The 14,066-nt window shown below is 46.2% G+C and overlaps 1 protein-coding gene across 2 annotated transcripts; it reads left to right on the forward strand.

Annotated features, from left to right (window-relative positions):
- Positions 1-636: 636 nt before the first annotated feature.
- Ppie (peptidylprolyl isomerase E) lies at positions 637-14,060 on the forward strand. Of its 2 annotated transcripts, XM_005353299.3 has the most exons (10): positions 637-715; positions 1,667-1,765; positions 3,609-3,652; positions 4,220-4,246; positions 4,874-4,955; positions 5,408-5,508; positions 7,969-8,092; positions 11,090-11,275; positions 13,563-13,705; positions 13,890-14,060. In XM_005353299.3, the coding sequence occupies exons 1-10, from the start codon at positions 685-687 to the stop codon at positions 13,956-13,958; spliced, it is 906 nt and encodes a 301-aa protein (XP_005353356.1). In that variant the 5' UTR covers positions 637-684; the 3' UTR covers positions 13,959-14,060. The 2 variants fall into 2 exon arrangements, with proteins under 2 accessions (XP_005353356.1, XP_026637661.1); XM_026781860.1 differs by lacking the exons at positions 637-715; positions 1,667-1,765; positions 3,609-3,652 and having other exon boundaries at positions 4,224-4,353.
- Positions 14,061-14,066: the final 6 nt, after the last annotated feature.

The following is a 14,066-nucleotide window of genomic DNA, read 5'->3' on the forward strand; positions in this document are numbered from 1 at the left end:
GTCTACACAGTGAGTGCCAGGACAGCCATAGGTATGTAAGTATATAGGGAGATCCAGTCTACATAAACAAACAAGATTAAACTAGTTAAATTTCTGTTTGAGGTAGTTTGGTGCCGCATGACCGAAAGTGAGATACTCTAACAAGTAAACAAACGTGGTCTTACTATTTTCTGCTGCTAATGAGAACCTATAATTTAAGTATTTTTAAATTTAGAACAAGAATTCCCAAGGGGTCAGATAGTAAAATATCGTAGGCTTTGGGCGAAACAGGTCTCTTTCCTTTGTAACAGGAACGATTGTTTCTGTTCCTAATAAAACTTCTTGATATTGAAATTTTAATTTCATAGAATTTCCATCTGTTATGAAATATTATTGCCTTGCTCCTCCCCGCCCCTTCAAAATGTGAAAACCATTCTTAGCTTCCGAATTGGCCAAAAACAAGTGGCTGGGCATCCCGGACGGTAGTGTGTTGGCAGTGGGTCATAACTGTGGATAATTCCCCCGGTAGATTGGACCAAGGCTTGTTTCCTCCAGCACCACCAGCACCGGAGCGTGCGGATCGCCGCAGTGGGCGGGAAGGGGCGGAGCCTACAGCCGCGACGCCCAGAGGCCGACCTAAGGGGAAGGGCAACGGAAAGGGGCCGTATCTAGCGGCGACTTCCGGCGGAAACGAGAGTGAGGAAGATGGCTACCACCAAGCGTGTGTTGTACGTGGGTGAGCAGGCGCGGGTGCTAGGCGGAGTCTGGGGAATGTGAGGAAGGTGATCAGCAGCCGGCTCTGTCGAGGGGCTTGCTGGACATGAGGGTGTGAGCCGAGATGGGAGGAACCGTTCCGGCGACCTTCCTAGTCCACTAGACGCACAGGAACCCCCAACCAGTGACAGGAAATAGTGACATGAATTATGGGCTTCCAAATCCTCCCGCCCATTAGTTTTTACAAACATTCAATGTGGGAATGTCTGGGTCTCTGCCTTTATGGAAGCAGTTACCAGACTAGGCAGAAGAAAGTGGGGAATTAACCTAAACACCAAACTTGGATAAGCGCGGTAGTAAGGACGAACAGTGATGGCAGGAACTTGGTGAGTGCCAGCTTTCTGTTGCCGGGACGCAGGAGTTGAGCAGGAGTTAGGCATGGGGCAAGTCAGAGTAGAGGCAAAACTGTTAGCTGTACTGGAGCCGAAGCCCAAAGATGTAAAGTAGTCTGACCCCTGGGGACACGTGGTCATTTTTCTCCAAACTGGGGAAACTGGGGAAGCAAAGTGGAAGTGAGACTCGGGTGATAGCCCTGTGTGCTCTGCTATTTACGGAGCTCTCCGTTACCTTGAGGTCGGTGACGTTTAAGATTCTGAAGTCTAAGATAACTGATGGATGCGTTTCCACGCTCACAAAAACATTCCTACTGGGTTGGGGGCGGTTGACACAGGGAATGGAGGCAAGGAGGTCACATAGGAAGCTGTTGTGGAATCTTGGAGATCGATTCGGATCTGTTTGAAAAAAGGTTGGCGAAAGGAAGCTAACATGGGTGGGCAGGAGAAGAGCGGTGTTTGTGTTGATGAAGGCCTGGGTGGAGTTCCCTCCCCTTCCCTAGCATGCCAATGGGCTGTGGCGGCCTCTGAGTGCGGAGAACAGAGGCTCAGAGTGCAGAATGCCCTTGGCTTGTTGGCAGGTGGGCTGGCAGAAGAGGTGGACGACAAGGTTCTTCATGCTGCTTTCATCCCGTTTGGAGACATCACAGATATTCAGATTCCTCTGGACTATGAAACAGGTGGGTCCTTTGGGAGTCTCTAGTGTTCATTACCCTCCTGTAGGAAAAGAATTTTAAAAGATTAAAGTCACATGGGCCGTGGTGGCCCACGCCTTAGATCCCAGCACTCAGGAGGCAGAGGCAATTGGATCTCTGTGAGTTCCAAAATAGCCAGAGTTACATAGAGAAACATCTTCTTGAAAAACCACCAAAACAAGCAAATAAACAATCGAAAAAAGTCACATTTCAACTCAAAAGTTACATTCTTAGACTGGAGGTATAGCTCAGAATTCTTGCCCAACATGTGAGCATGTGAGGTCATGGACTTTATTCCCAGCACTAACCACATACACACACACACACACACACACACACACACGCACACACACACACACAGAGAGAGAGAGAGAGAGAGAGAGAGAGAGAGAGAGAGAGAGAAAAAAAAATAGCAAGATCCTTAAACTCTCTGAGCCTAGGGAATCTTTTTTGCCAGTAGTTGCTAGGCATGGTGGCACATGCCTGTAATCCCAGTATTTCAGAAGCTGAGGCAGGAGGATAGAGTTTAAGGACAGTCTGTATGGTGGGACACTGTCTACAAAAATACATGCAAAAAAACAGGTCTATTGATTTTTGGGGTGGCGGTTGAGATAGGGTTTTTCTGTGTAGCCCTCACTGTCCTGGAACTTACTCCGTAGACCAGAGTGCTGGGTTTATAGGCATGCGCCACCACCACTGACTGACTTTCTAATGGATTGTATAACTAAGTTGACATTATTGTGTGTGGGCTTTCCAGATTTTAGAATTTATGCTTTATGTGTAGTTGATGATCAAACTGTATATTTGGTTGGTGGCTTTTTGCCTGTTTTAAAACAATCTCACAGTTTTGTCCAGGCTGGACTTTTAACTGTGATCCTTTTGCTTTACCTTCCCAAGTAATTGCTACCCGAGGTACATACTATGGATTCAAGTTGTATATTTGGATAAACAGTTGATAAACTAAATAACCTACCTTGCTTGTTGTACTGCATGAAAGGTTAAGTTGTATGCTTAACTTCCATAGATGAATGGAATGCCCTTTAAAAAAAATGCTTTTTCTTTATTCATTTCTGTGTGGTATGGCAGTCAGAGGACAGTTTGCAGGAATTGGTCCTTCTACCATGTGGCTCCTGGGATTGAACTCAGGTCGTCAGGCTCGATGGCAAGCTCCATTACCCACTGAGTCATCTCACCCGTCCTCAGTGCTCATTCTAAAGTTTACAAACAAACTTTAGAACCAGGTGGTGTTGGCGCACACCTTTAATCTCAGCACACAAGAGGCAGGGGCAGCTGACTCTCTAAGAGTTCAGGGCCATCCTCTACAAAGTGAGCTCCAGGACAGCAAAGGTTACACAGAGAAACCCTGTGTCAAAATGAAGGAAAGGAAGGAAGGAAGGACCAGTTCAGGGCTGGAGGGATGGTTCAGTGGTAAGAGCACTGGCTGTTCTTCCCAGAAGACCCAGATTCAAGATTAAATTCCCAGCACCCACATTGTAGCTCCCAACCATCTGTAATTCTAGTCCAGTGGGGAATCCAGTGTCCTCTTCTGGACTCCTCTGGTACTGTATACACATGGTCTGTAGACATGCCTGCAGGCAAAACACCCATACACATAAAAATTTTAAATTACTTAGCTTTATCCATAGAAAATGTTTATTAATTGCCTTAAATTATGTAAAAGGGATCACAGAGTAGAATTCTCACTTTCTAAGTAGTGAGTGAGTGGGATTTCTGGTGTCTGGTTGTGTCTTGTGACCGATTTGTGAATGTTCTTTTCTTCCATTGCCTCACATGGTAATTACTTATACTGTGTTCTTCCTTTTTGCAGAAAAGCACCGAGGATTTGCTTTTGTTGAATTTGAGTTGGCAGAGGTGAGTCTTCTGTACTACCCTTGTTTAGTCTGTGCTTCCTCTAGAGCAGTGGTTCTCGCCCCTTTGGGGTCACAGATATTTACATTACTGTTCATAACAGTAGCAGAATTACCTTATGAAGTAGCAATAAAATAATTTTATAGTTGGGGTCACCACAACATGAGGAACTGCATCAAGGGTCGCAGTTACATGGTGGTTGAGAACCACTGCTGTGGAGGAAGCTGTTTCCGCTTACTTGGGTTTTGGGTCTTAGGCCGGTGCTTTTGGAAGTGCTGTATGAAGGAGAGCGCCCTGTCAGACTGTTCTGTGGGTAACAGCTCGGCCTGTCAGACCCTGCTTGTCATGCTTACAACTCTGTTCACTGAGCATTCTTGCCTGGCAGTGCTGGCGCTCATCTCTTGTGCCTTCAGCTAGAAGCAGATCATGGCCCTACAAACTAGAAAATTGCCCACGAAATGAAACTTTTAAAAGACTTTTTCCTGTTTGTTTTGCTACCAAGTGTGTATTTAGACACACAAGAAGCACTCAGATACAAGCCTAAACTTAGATCTTGCATTTCCTTGGCAGGATGCTGCAGCAGCTATCGACAACATGGTATGGCTGGGATCCTCATTCTAACTGAAGTTGCCTTTTGCTGGTATACAGCCCTTGTTCAAATGTTGGCATTCTGCGTCTCTGAAGTGTCATATTTGGGTGGGGAGGTAAATTTGCCATCAAGTAAAAATACTCATTGTGAACTGATCACTGGTAAAGTCGGTTCCTGCTCAGACACCTCTCCACTTTAATAGTGTGCTTCCTGCCCGACCTTCTCAACTGACCTCTCATTGGCCACTGCACGTGATGGTGAATAGCAAACCCATTGCCCACTGACTGCCCACTGAAACTGTGTATTTGCACAAGGGGGAGGGCTTCATGATATGTTAGATTAGTTAGCAACTGAGAAGAGAAATCCGGTAAGAATAGCTGAAGGCTGTGCTACTGATGCAGATTCACACAGCCTGGAAAAGTGCTTGGAAATGACGACGCTCAGCTCTGTGGCTGGCACAAGACACTAGTGTGTCACTTTATGTCAGATATGAAATGCAAAGGATCATATCCTGTTGCTAGAATTTTGTTGGAAAAAGTCTTTAAAACTAATCATCTCTGTTTATAAGTTTCTTGTTTCTTTATAAATCAGTGCGTAATCTGAAAGTTTAAGTAGCTGGATTTACAATCTTTCAGAATGAATCTGAGCTCTTTGGACGGACAATCCGTGTCAATTTGGCCAAACCCATGAGAATTAAAGAGGGCTCTTCCAGACCAGGTGAGTGGGCATCTCGTGGAGTGCTTGTCAGGTCCTAGGGTTTGTCTCCTTCACATGGGTGCTCAGTGCTGCTTGTGGTGGACAGGAGTGGAGTGGGGACAAGCGGGTGGTTCAGACCGGCCAAGGGTGTGCATTACCTTTATTGGTGAACAGCAGCAAAGCCAAAGTCATTGTTCCTCTTGAAAGGATCCAGCCTGATCTCTCACCTCCCAGTTTTCTTGGTATCCCATTCCTGGGAAAGGAAAGCCAGCAAAGCCTCTCTTTGCCTTTGGCGTAGCTTTTCTCCTTAGTCCTACTAAGTGCTGGACCTCTGGGGAGTCCCAGGGGGAGCTTAGTCTTGAGCATTGTCAAAGGGGACTTCCTGGCCAAGAGGACCACAGAGATGACCAAAGCATCTACCTGGCAGCTAAGGGACAGTCTGATTTCTTCACCTGTGTGTCTTTTCCTTCTAGTTTGGTCAGATGATGACTGGTTAAAGAAGTTTTCTGGGAAGACTCTTGAAGAGAATAAAGAAGAAGAAGGACCCGAGCCTCCCAAAGCAGAAACCCAGGAGGTGAGAAGGAAGGTGGTGCCTCCCCAAGAAGACAGGCTGAGCTTTCTGTCTTTATGGGGACTCAGACGCATGTGTTCACAAAGTGCCAGGGGGGTGGTGAACTTAGACCTTGGTGAAGGTAGTGCTGAGGAAGGAAAGGGCACGGCTTTGGGGATCACGTTCGTGCTGCTCCACACCCTGCCTGGCAGCCCTTCTGTGTTGAGGTCCTTGGCCTCATACAAGGTGACAGGACAGGCAGTGTTTTCCCTTTAGCTCTTGCGTGGTTTCTTGGTGTGCTAAGGCAATTCTGCCCTGGCACATTTCCTGGTTCTCAGCATATCCCTGTGACCAGTGCTGTAGGACTTTACTTCCTCAATGCTCCCTGTAAGGTTGGCATTCTTCTGTGCTGTGTTCATGGCACGTGGCTTTTCTGTCCTTTTCAGCTGAAACGGTAGCATCACTCTTGGCTGTCTGCAGCCCTCCTCTGCTGCACTGTCGTCTTTGATGGTCTCTGTTTATCCTACTCCAATCTCATAGGGGCTCTTATCGCCTGAGATGGACGCTCTCCCTTATCTTGTCCTGCTGTGCTCTTAATCTGGGTGAATGTCTAACACACATCTGCCTAAGCCAGAAATTTGTATGCAAGGCAAACACTTAAAGTAGCAGTCACAGAGGGGTCCCCTAGGACATCCTAGCCCCTTCTTTACAACAGAACAGTACATCATCGCCCTCCTCAGGCGTCTCTCTGAAACCTCCCTTGCTTTGTTCTTCCTTTGTGCATTGGCCCCTGACTAACCTCAAGTCTCTGGCTTGGAAATTGACATTGTTTAGCCGGGCGGTGGTGGCGCACGCCTTTAATCCCAGCACTCAGGAGGCAGAGGCAGGCGGATCTCTGTGAATTCGAGGCCAGCCTGGTCTACAAGAGCTAGTTCCAGGACAGGCTCCAAAGCTACAGAGAAACCCTGTCTCGAAAAACCATAAAAAAAAAAAAAAAAAAAAAGAAATTGACATTGTTTCTGATTACAGTCTTGCTCTCCTCCATGCTTTCCCACGGAAGCTAGACCAATCTTTACAGAGCACAGATCCTGTCATTTCTCTCAGACTCGGAACTTTTCACTTCCGTCATCTGTCTCAGGGCACGGGCTTCCAGGTCTCCATCCTGCCCATCTTGCAGGTGTCATTCTCTGCTTCTCTGTAGTACAGTCCCTGCCTGATGCTTAGTAAATATAGTTTCTATGCACATGTTTGCTTTCGCCAAGGCTGCTCCTGTGCTGACTGCCTTTTCTAGGCTGTTGTGCAGTTGATGAGCCTTGTACTGTGGGGTGGAACACCGGACTGAGAGCCTGGACTTGAGGGAAGAAGGTGCCTTATTTCTCAGTTCCTACTCATCACTTACTACTTTGTGACTTGGTGCAAATTATACAGCAAGTTCTGTATTGCTGCTGTGGTGTTGCTCCCACCAGTGTAGCCAGCAGTAGCCAGAGCCTCTGCATCTGCATGGTGCCTTGGCATGTGCTTGATCAACTGAACCAAAACAAATGTAATTTCCTCTGCGTAGTCTCCCCTACTGCAGTACAAAGCAAGCCTCAGCCTCTTGTCCTTTGAGCATTCCGATCAGAAGGGCTCACTTGTGTGCATCCAGGGTGAATCTGTGACAGTGATGATTGGGCATGGTGGAAAGAAGTGTCAGTGTATGAGTGTTCACTACTGTAGTAAGGTATATGACTTGACTAAGGCACTGAGGAGGGTTGAGTGTTCTGACCCAGTTAGCTGCAGGACAAGGAGAGGTGAGCTGGCATGTCTAAGAGTGAGCATGGGGAGATATGCCTACAGGTAGCAGCCCCGTTTTATAATGCTGAGTGAGGGTTCCTGTCACTGGATTTCCAGTTAGGTGCTGTGGCCATAGTTCCTGCCTCCTACAGCCCTATTAGTGCCCAAGACCTTCCCTGTCAGCACCTGTGTTCAGGCTGTGCACTGCATTTGTGGTTCTGTGTTCAGGCTGTGCATTGCAGTTGTGCTGTGTTCAGGCTGTGCATTGTAGTTGTGCTGTGTTCGGGCTGTGCACTGCAGTTGTGCTGTGTTCAGGCTGTACGCTGCAACTGCGGTGCTGTGTTCGGGCTGTGCACTGCAGTTGTGCTGTGTTCCGGCTGTGCGCTGCAACTGCGGTGCTGTGTTCGGGCTGTGCACTGCAGTTGTGGTGCTGTGCTGTGTTCCAGAGATTACTTGTGTATCTACTTAGGGAACACTGGCACTAGCATTTCTTTTCTTTTTTCTTTCTTTTTTGTTTTTTCTTTCTTTCTTTTTCTTTTTTTTTTTTTTTCTGAGACAAGGTTTCTCTGTAGAACTCACTCTGTAGATCAGGCTAACCTTGAACTCACAGAGATCCACGTAACTCTGCCTCCTGGGTGCTGGGATTAAAGACATGTGCCACCACCACCCGCCACTAGCATTTCTGATTAGTATTTTTTTTCCTGCACCTAGGGAGAACCCGCTACAAAAAAAGCGCGGTCAAATCCTCAGGTTTACATGGACATCAAGATTGGAAACAAGCCAGCCGGCCGAATCCAAATGCTCCTACGTTCTGACGTTGTTCCCATGACAGCAGGTAAGCAGACCCCTATGATCAGATTGGCAGGAAGCTGGTAGCTGAGCATTCTTCCCAAGGTTCTCACTGCCTCAGCTCTTATACTCTTGGTGTTGTTTCATGGCATCTAAGGTCCTAGGATCTAGTAATAGATCAGAACAGACATTGAAGCTTCATAAGTGCTAGTTCAATATTTTTTAATAATAGAGAGGTTTTTTCCTAGCACGAGTAATATATTATTATGAATACATTGTGAATAATGTATTCATTGTTTGAAAGAAATATTCACATATATATTCTAACAATATTACATTCAGCTCTGTACTCTAGAAGTAACTAGTACTATTTCTAGTTTATTAAAATATTGACTTATTTTTTAATGTAAATTTTTCTTTTACACATATAATTTAAGGAGTTATAACAAAAGTTGGTTTGAAAAATCACTATTCCCTTTGTAATAATAGGGACCAACAAACCCCATTCACTACCCTGCCATCAGCACCATTGCTATTCCTCAGAGGCAGCCAGTTTCATTTCTTAGCTAATTATTTTGGTTTTGACTTCCATATTGGAAAATAATAGCTATATATTCACCCCTCCCCTTTTAAATACATATTATATATATAATATATTATATATGTTTTTAGTTTAGGCGTTATCTTTTGATTAACTGACTCTGAAAAGGAATTAGCATTTTCCTCCTTTTACACCTCCTTATCTATCTGGGTAGTTGCTGTAATTTTGGTCAGGCAGCTCATAGGTACCTGTTACATGTAACTCTAGCTCCAAGGAATCTGATGCCTCTTCTGGGAACGACTTTGACTTGCACATGTTACCATACAGGCACATTACATGAATGTGATTTTTTAAAAAAAAAAAAATTTAGAGAAAAAGTGGCACACCGCTTTATTCCCAGCATTTGGGAGGCAGAGGCAGGCAGATCTCTTTGAGTTCCAGGCTAGCCTGGTCTATATAGAGTTCCAAAATAGCCAGAGCTACATAGTGAGACCTTGTGTTGTGTATGTGTGTACATGCATGAGCGTGACACATGTGGCAGTTAGAAGAAGTGTTTACAGTTCCAGGAGAGACATGAACAAATATCTGCTCACTCCAGACAGGGAAAATACCTTAAAGTTCATCGTGCTGAGCCCACGACTTTATTGTGGTTCCTTATGGGAGTAAAGTAGGTAGATAGCTAGAGGAGCAGAAATTGACCCAAAGTCAGCACATCGCCAAAGGCCCATAATGACTCGTGAGAGCTGGGAACCTGGGGCTAACTGCACAGCTTCAGACAGTTTGATGGGTGTGAGATGACTGCAGGGCGCTCCAGTTGTCTGACAGTGTCTCCCACTGGTCCTTTCTGCTTAGAGAAGAAAGGATCCTATTGAATCCGGTCAGTTTGGGGACTTCTTGATGCTATTGAGTTATTTACTTCCTGAGTTGACAAGCAGCTTGTGGGATAGACTGTTTCACTTCCTTTGGAACATCCTGAGTCTTAAGCTTTTCTTGAACATGGAAAGCTTTATCTCAGAGGAAAGTACCACTTAATGGTCCATTCTGTCCCTCTGTCTTCACGTGGATTCTGTGGTCCATACTCGGGTCTCCAGGCTTGCACAGTAAGTGTCTGCCTTTACTTGCTGAACTGTTTTACTGTCCCTGGATTATTTTTATTTTTTTCTCCCCATCCTTTTATTTTATTTTGTTTTATTTGGTTTGGTTTTTTGAGACAGGGTTTCTCTGTAGCTTTGGAACCTGTCCTGGAACTAGCTCTTGTAGACCAGGCTACCTCAAACTCAAAAAGATCCGCCTGCCTCTGCCTCCCTAGTGCTGGGATTAAAGGCATGTGCCACCACTGCCTGGCCCCATCCTTTTCTTTTTTAAAACAACAAAAAAAAAAATCACTTAATGGGGCTGGAGAGGTGGCTTAACAGTTAGAGAGAATTGATAGCTCTTCCAGAGGTCCTAAATTTAATTCCCAGCAACCACATGGTGGTTTGCGACCATCTATAATGAGATGTGGTGCCCTCTTCTACCAAGCAGGTCTATATGCAGATAGAGCACCATATACATAAAATAAATAAATCTTTAAAAAAAATCAGACTGGAGAGATGGCTCAGTGGTTAAGAGCATTGGTTGCTCTTCCAGAGGACCTGAGTTCGATTCCCAGCACCCACATGGCAGCACACAACTGTCTGTAACTCCTGTCCCAGGGGATCTAACACCCTCACACAGACATACATGCAGGCAAAACATAAATGTACATAAAATACAAATAAATTATTGAAAAAAATCACTTCATTATCACTTTTTTTTGTGTGGTTTGGGGATACAGCAGAGATAGAATGCACATATTCTGTCCTGTTTATTGGGGTAGCATGTGGCTGTTTGGTAGTCAGTGTCATAATGGCGTCTAAGGAATAAAATGAGAATGCAGTTAACCCTCTCCATCCATGGGATCAATATCTGTGAATTTAACCAACCACAGCAGAAATATGTGATGAGCCAGTCAGATGGCTCAGCAGGTTAAAGTACCTGCTGCCAAGTCTAGAACCTGAGTTCAAGCCCAGGACCCACTTGATAGAAGGAGAGAACCAAACCCTGCAAGTTGTCCTCAGACTTATACATACACACATGTACACATATACACACATGTGCAATAAATAAATGTAATAAAAATTTCAAGTATATTTGAGGGGAGCCCTGCATCTCTACGAAGAATGCTTGTATTTTCCCCTATTATACACCCTAGATAATATAGTATAACAACCATTTATGGAGTGTTTCTGTTGTATTATGTATCATAGATAATATAGAGATGGTAGAAAAGATAGAGGATCCAGGAGAGTCCTGGGAACCATGTAGATGCCCAGGAGCAGCTATGCAAGACTAAACAAGTAAAACATGTTTTATTCCCCCTCCCCATTTCATACCCCTTCACCTTGCTGGGTAGTTACCTTAATCTTGGTCAGGAAGCTGGGCTGTCTTCAACCTCAGCACCTTTTCCTTTCTCAATATCAGAGAATTTCCGTTGCCTTTGCACCCATGAAAAGGGCTTTGGCTTCAAGGGAAGCAGCTTCCACCGCATCATCCCCCAGTTCATGTGCCAGGGCGGTGATTTCACAAACCACAATGGCACAGGAGGCAAGTCCATCTATGGAAAGAAGTTTGATGATGAAAACTTCATTCTCAAACACACAGGACCAGGTAAATGCAAATTCTGGTGTGGTGAGGGAAGGCGGGGCTAGGGCGACGGGCTGTGGTTGGCCAGCCACTGAAGAAAGGCATGCTGGGGTGAGCTGCTGGCCTCCAGTATTGTGCTCTTCACATCCCTCTTTCAGTCCACCAGTCGGTGTTCCCTGCTAGCTAAAGTGTGTGCTTATCCTTGCAAGCGCCCTTGTGCCTTCAGCCTCTCTGTGTCCCCTCAGTCCCAAAGATCACAGTCCATGCCTGCTTTTCTTCTAGAGACCTCCATATTGATCTGAGGTCTTGTCTCCTGCCAACCACAGATGCGTGCTCTGACTTCCCTCCTGTTATAGAGGCCACCCCTCCCTATGAGGAAGTTTGTCCCTCTGTTCTACTTAGGAAGTTGGCATCTTCTGCTGGCTCCCTTTGACCTATAGAATGTGTTTCCCTTGCTTAGCCAGTTTGGTTCATCCGTGTCCAGGTATATAATCTCAATCTTTAAAAAAAAAAAACTATCTTTGGACTCTTGTTCTTCTCACCAGCTGTCATCTTGACTCTACTTTTTAGCAAAACTTTTGGAAAAAAAATTTATAAACTCACTGCCCTTTTCTTCTAAGTCTTTCTATCTAGACTTTTAGCCCCAGATGGCCACTCAGACTTCTCTTGCTAAGAATGCCAACTATCTTTCCTGCCTGTAGCCAGTTATCTGCCTCCCCTTGTTCCACCCCAGCAGCATCCCGTACTTTTGGCGCTGTGCTCCTGTTTATCCTGTGCTTCCCCCTCCTTGATCCCTAAACACGACGGTGGCTCAGAGATCAGGTGCTTTCTTCATAGAAACCTCTTCCCTGTGCCTTTGTTTTCTTCCCGAAAGTCTGTGCTAGACGGAAGTGCATGGACAGTAAATTCTTCCTGCCTACATTATTTTAAAAGTAAGAATGTCCTAATAGGTACAGGTACACCAGAAGACACAAAAGTTCTTCTGCTGTGTGCCACACTCAGATGCAGCAGTTAGAAGTAGAGAGATGTATCTACTGGCAATCCGAACACCGCAGACAGTATTGCTGGTGCCAACTCTATTTTGTGAAGTGATGACTAGAGAGATGACTCAGTGGTTAAGAGCACTGGCTGCTTTTCCTGAGGACCTAGGTTCAGTTCCTAGCACCTGCACGGTAGCTCATAACTGTCTAACTCCAGTCTCAGGGAGCCTCTTATGACCTCCTCTGGTACCAGGCAGACATGTGGGCCATAGACAAACATGCAGGCAAACACACAGATATAATTTAAAACACACACACACACACACAAAGAAATGGTGGTGTATACCTTTATTTGGGCAGTGGTGATGCACGCCATTAATCCAGCACTGGGAGGCAGAGACAGGCAGATCTCTGTGACTTCAAGGCCAGTTTGGTCTACAAAAGAGTTCCAGGACAGGCTCTGAAACTACCGAGCAACCCTGTGTCAAAAAACCAAAAGAGAGAGAGAGCCAGGTGGTGGTGGCGCACGCCTTTAATCCCAGCACTCGGGAGGCAGAGGCAGGCGGATCTCTGTGAGTTCGAGACCAGCCTGGTCTACAGAGCTAGTTCCAGGACAGGCTCCAAAGCTACAGAGAAACCCTGTCTCAAAAATACAAGGAGAGGGAGGAGAGGGAGAGAGGGAGTGGAAAAGAGAGAGAGAGAGAGTGAGAGAGAGAGAGGGAGAGAGGGAGAGAGGGAGAGAGGGGGGGTCCATCTAGGGTTTATCTCCTGTCATCCATAAATTAAATGTTCTCCAGCTCCTCTCCTGGCCCAGCTTTCTTCCTTCCCCTGTTTGACTGACCCTGCGTCTTAGTTGTCATAGCACAATATTCTTTAAGATGTGTGTATGTATTTATCATTTGTGTGAGTTGTGTAATGCATGTGTTGGAGTGCCGGTACATGTAGTACAGTTTGTGTGTAGCAATCAGAGGGCAGCCTGCAGGTTGTGGGGATGAAACCCAGACTGTCAGGCTTCTATCTGCAGAACCATCTCCCAGACTGTACAGTTCTATTTGAAATGAATGTTCTGCTGTCAGTGTTCCAGGATTTAATGGGCCTGGTTACAACAATAACAGCAAGTCACTGTTATAAATGAAAAGACAAATGAACATGAACAAAATTAAAACATCCCATTTGTCCTTTTTCTGTGGTGAGGAAAGACAGGTGCCACATCTCAGGATCCCTGTCCTGGAGCCTGAGCCCGTATGCGGAAACACTGTCACGGTCTGCACAGGCTTATGCCATGGGCTCGGAGCAGTGTGGGGGGAGCTGAGAAGTCTATTTTTTCCCAGGCCTTCTCTCCATGGCCAATTCTGGCCCAAACACCAATGGCTCCCAGTTCTTCCTGACCTGTGATAAGACAGATTGGCTGGATGGCAAGCATGTGGTATTCGGGGAGATCACTGAAGGCCTGGATGTCTTACGGCAGATTGAGGTGAGTGGTTGGAAATGCTGCCTACCGGGACCGTGGGTGGCAGGTACCCCAGTGGGAGAGCTGGAGGAGTTCTCTATGGCTGTGGAAGGGGGCACTTGGAAGAGGTCCCTACTGGGGGAGAGGGTAATCCCTGCATAGCTCTCAGCCCTGTGCTTCTTGTGATTTCTCTGTTGTGCTCACAAAGGCTCAGGGCAGCAAGGACGGGAAGCCGAAGCAGAAGGTGATCATCGCTGACTGCGGAGAGTACATGTGACGCTGCGCTTGCGCTTCCCCACCCTGCACACAGGGACGGGGCAGCCTGCGCTTGCGCGTCCCCACTCTGCACACAGGGACGGGGCGGCCTGCGCTTGCGCGTCCCCAC

The sequence above is a fragment of the Microtus ochrogaster genome, chromosome 10 (assembly GCF_000317375.1).
Source record: "Microtus ochrogaster isolate Prairie Vole_2 chromosome 10, MicOch1.0, whole genome shotgun sequence".
In the NCBI taxonomy this organism is placed as follows: domain Eukaryota; kingdom Metazoa; phylum Chordata; class Mammalia; order Rodentia; family Cricetidae; genus Microtus; species Microtus ochrogaster.

What these genes read in the sequence shown, in the direction of transcription:
- Ppie (XM_005353299.3), top strand. Translation starts at nt 685, where the DNA reads ATGGCTACCACCAAGCGTGTGTTGTACGTGG. An exon ending in TCCTCTGGACTATGAAACAG is followed by an intron (nt 1,766 to 3,608) that starts GTGGGTCCTTTG and finishes TCCTTTTTGCAG; the next exon opens with AAAAGCACCGAGGATTTGCT. An exon ending in TTGAATTTGAGTTGGCAGAG is followed by an intron (nt 3,653 to 4,219) that starts GTGAGTCTTCTG and finishes TTTCCTTGGCAG; the next exon opens with GATGCTGCAGCAGCTATCGA.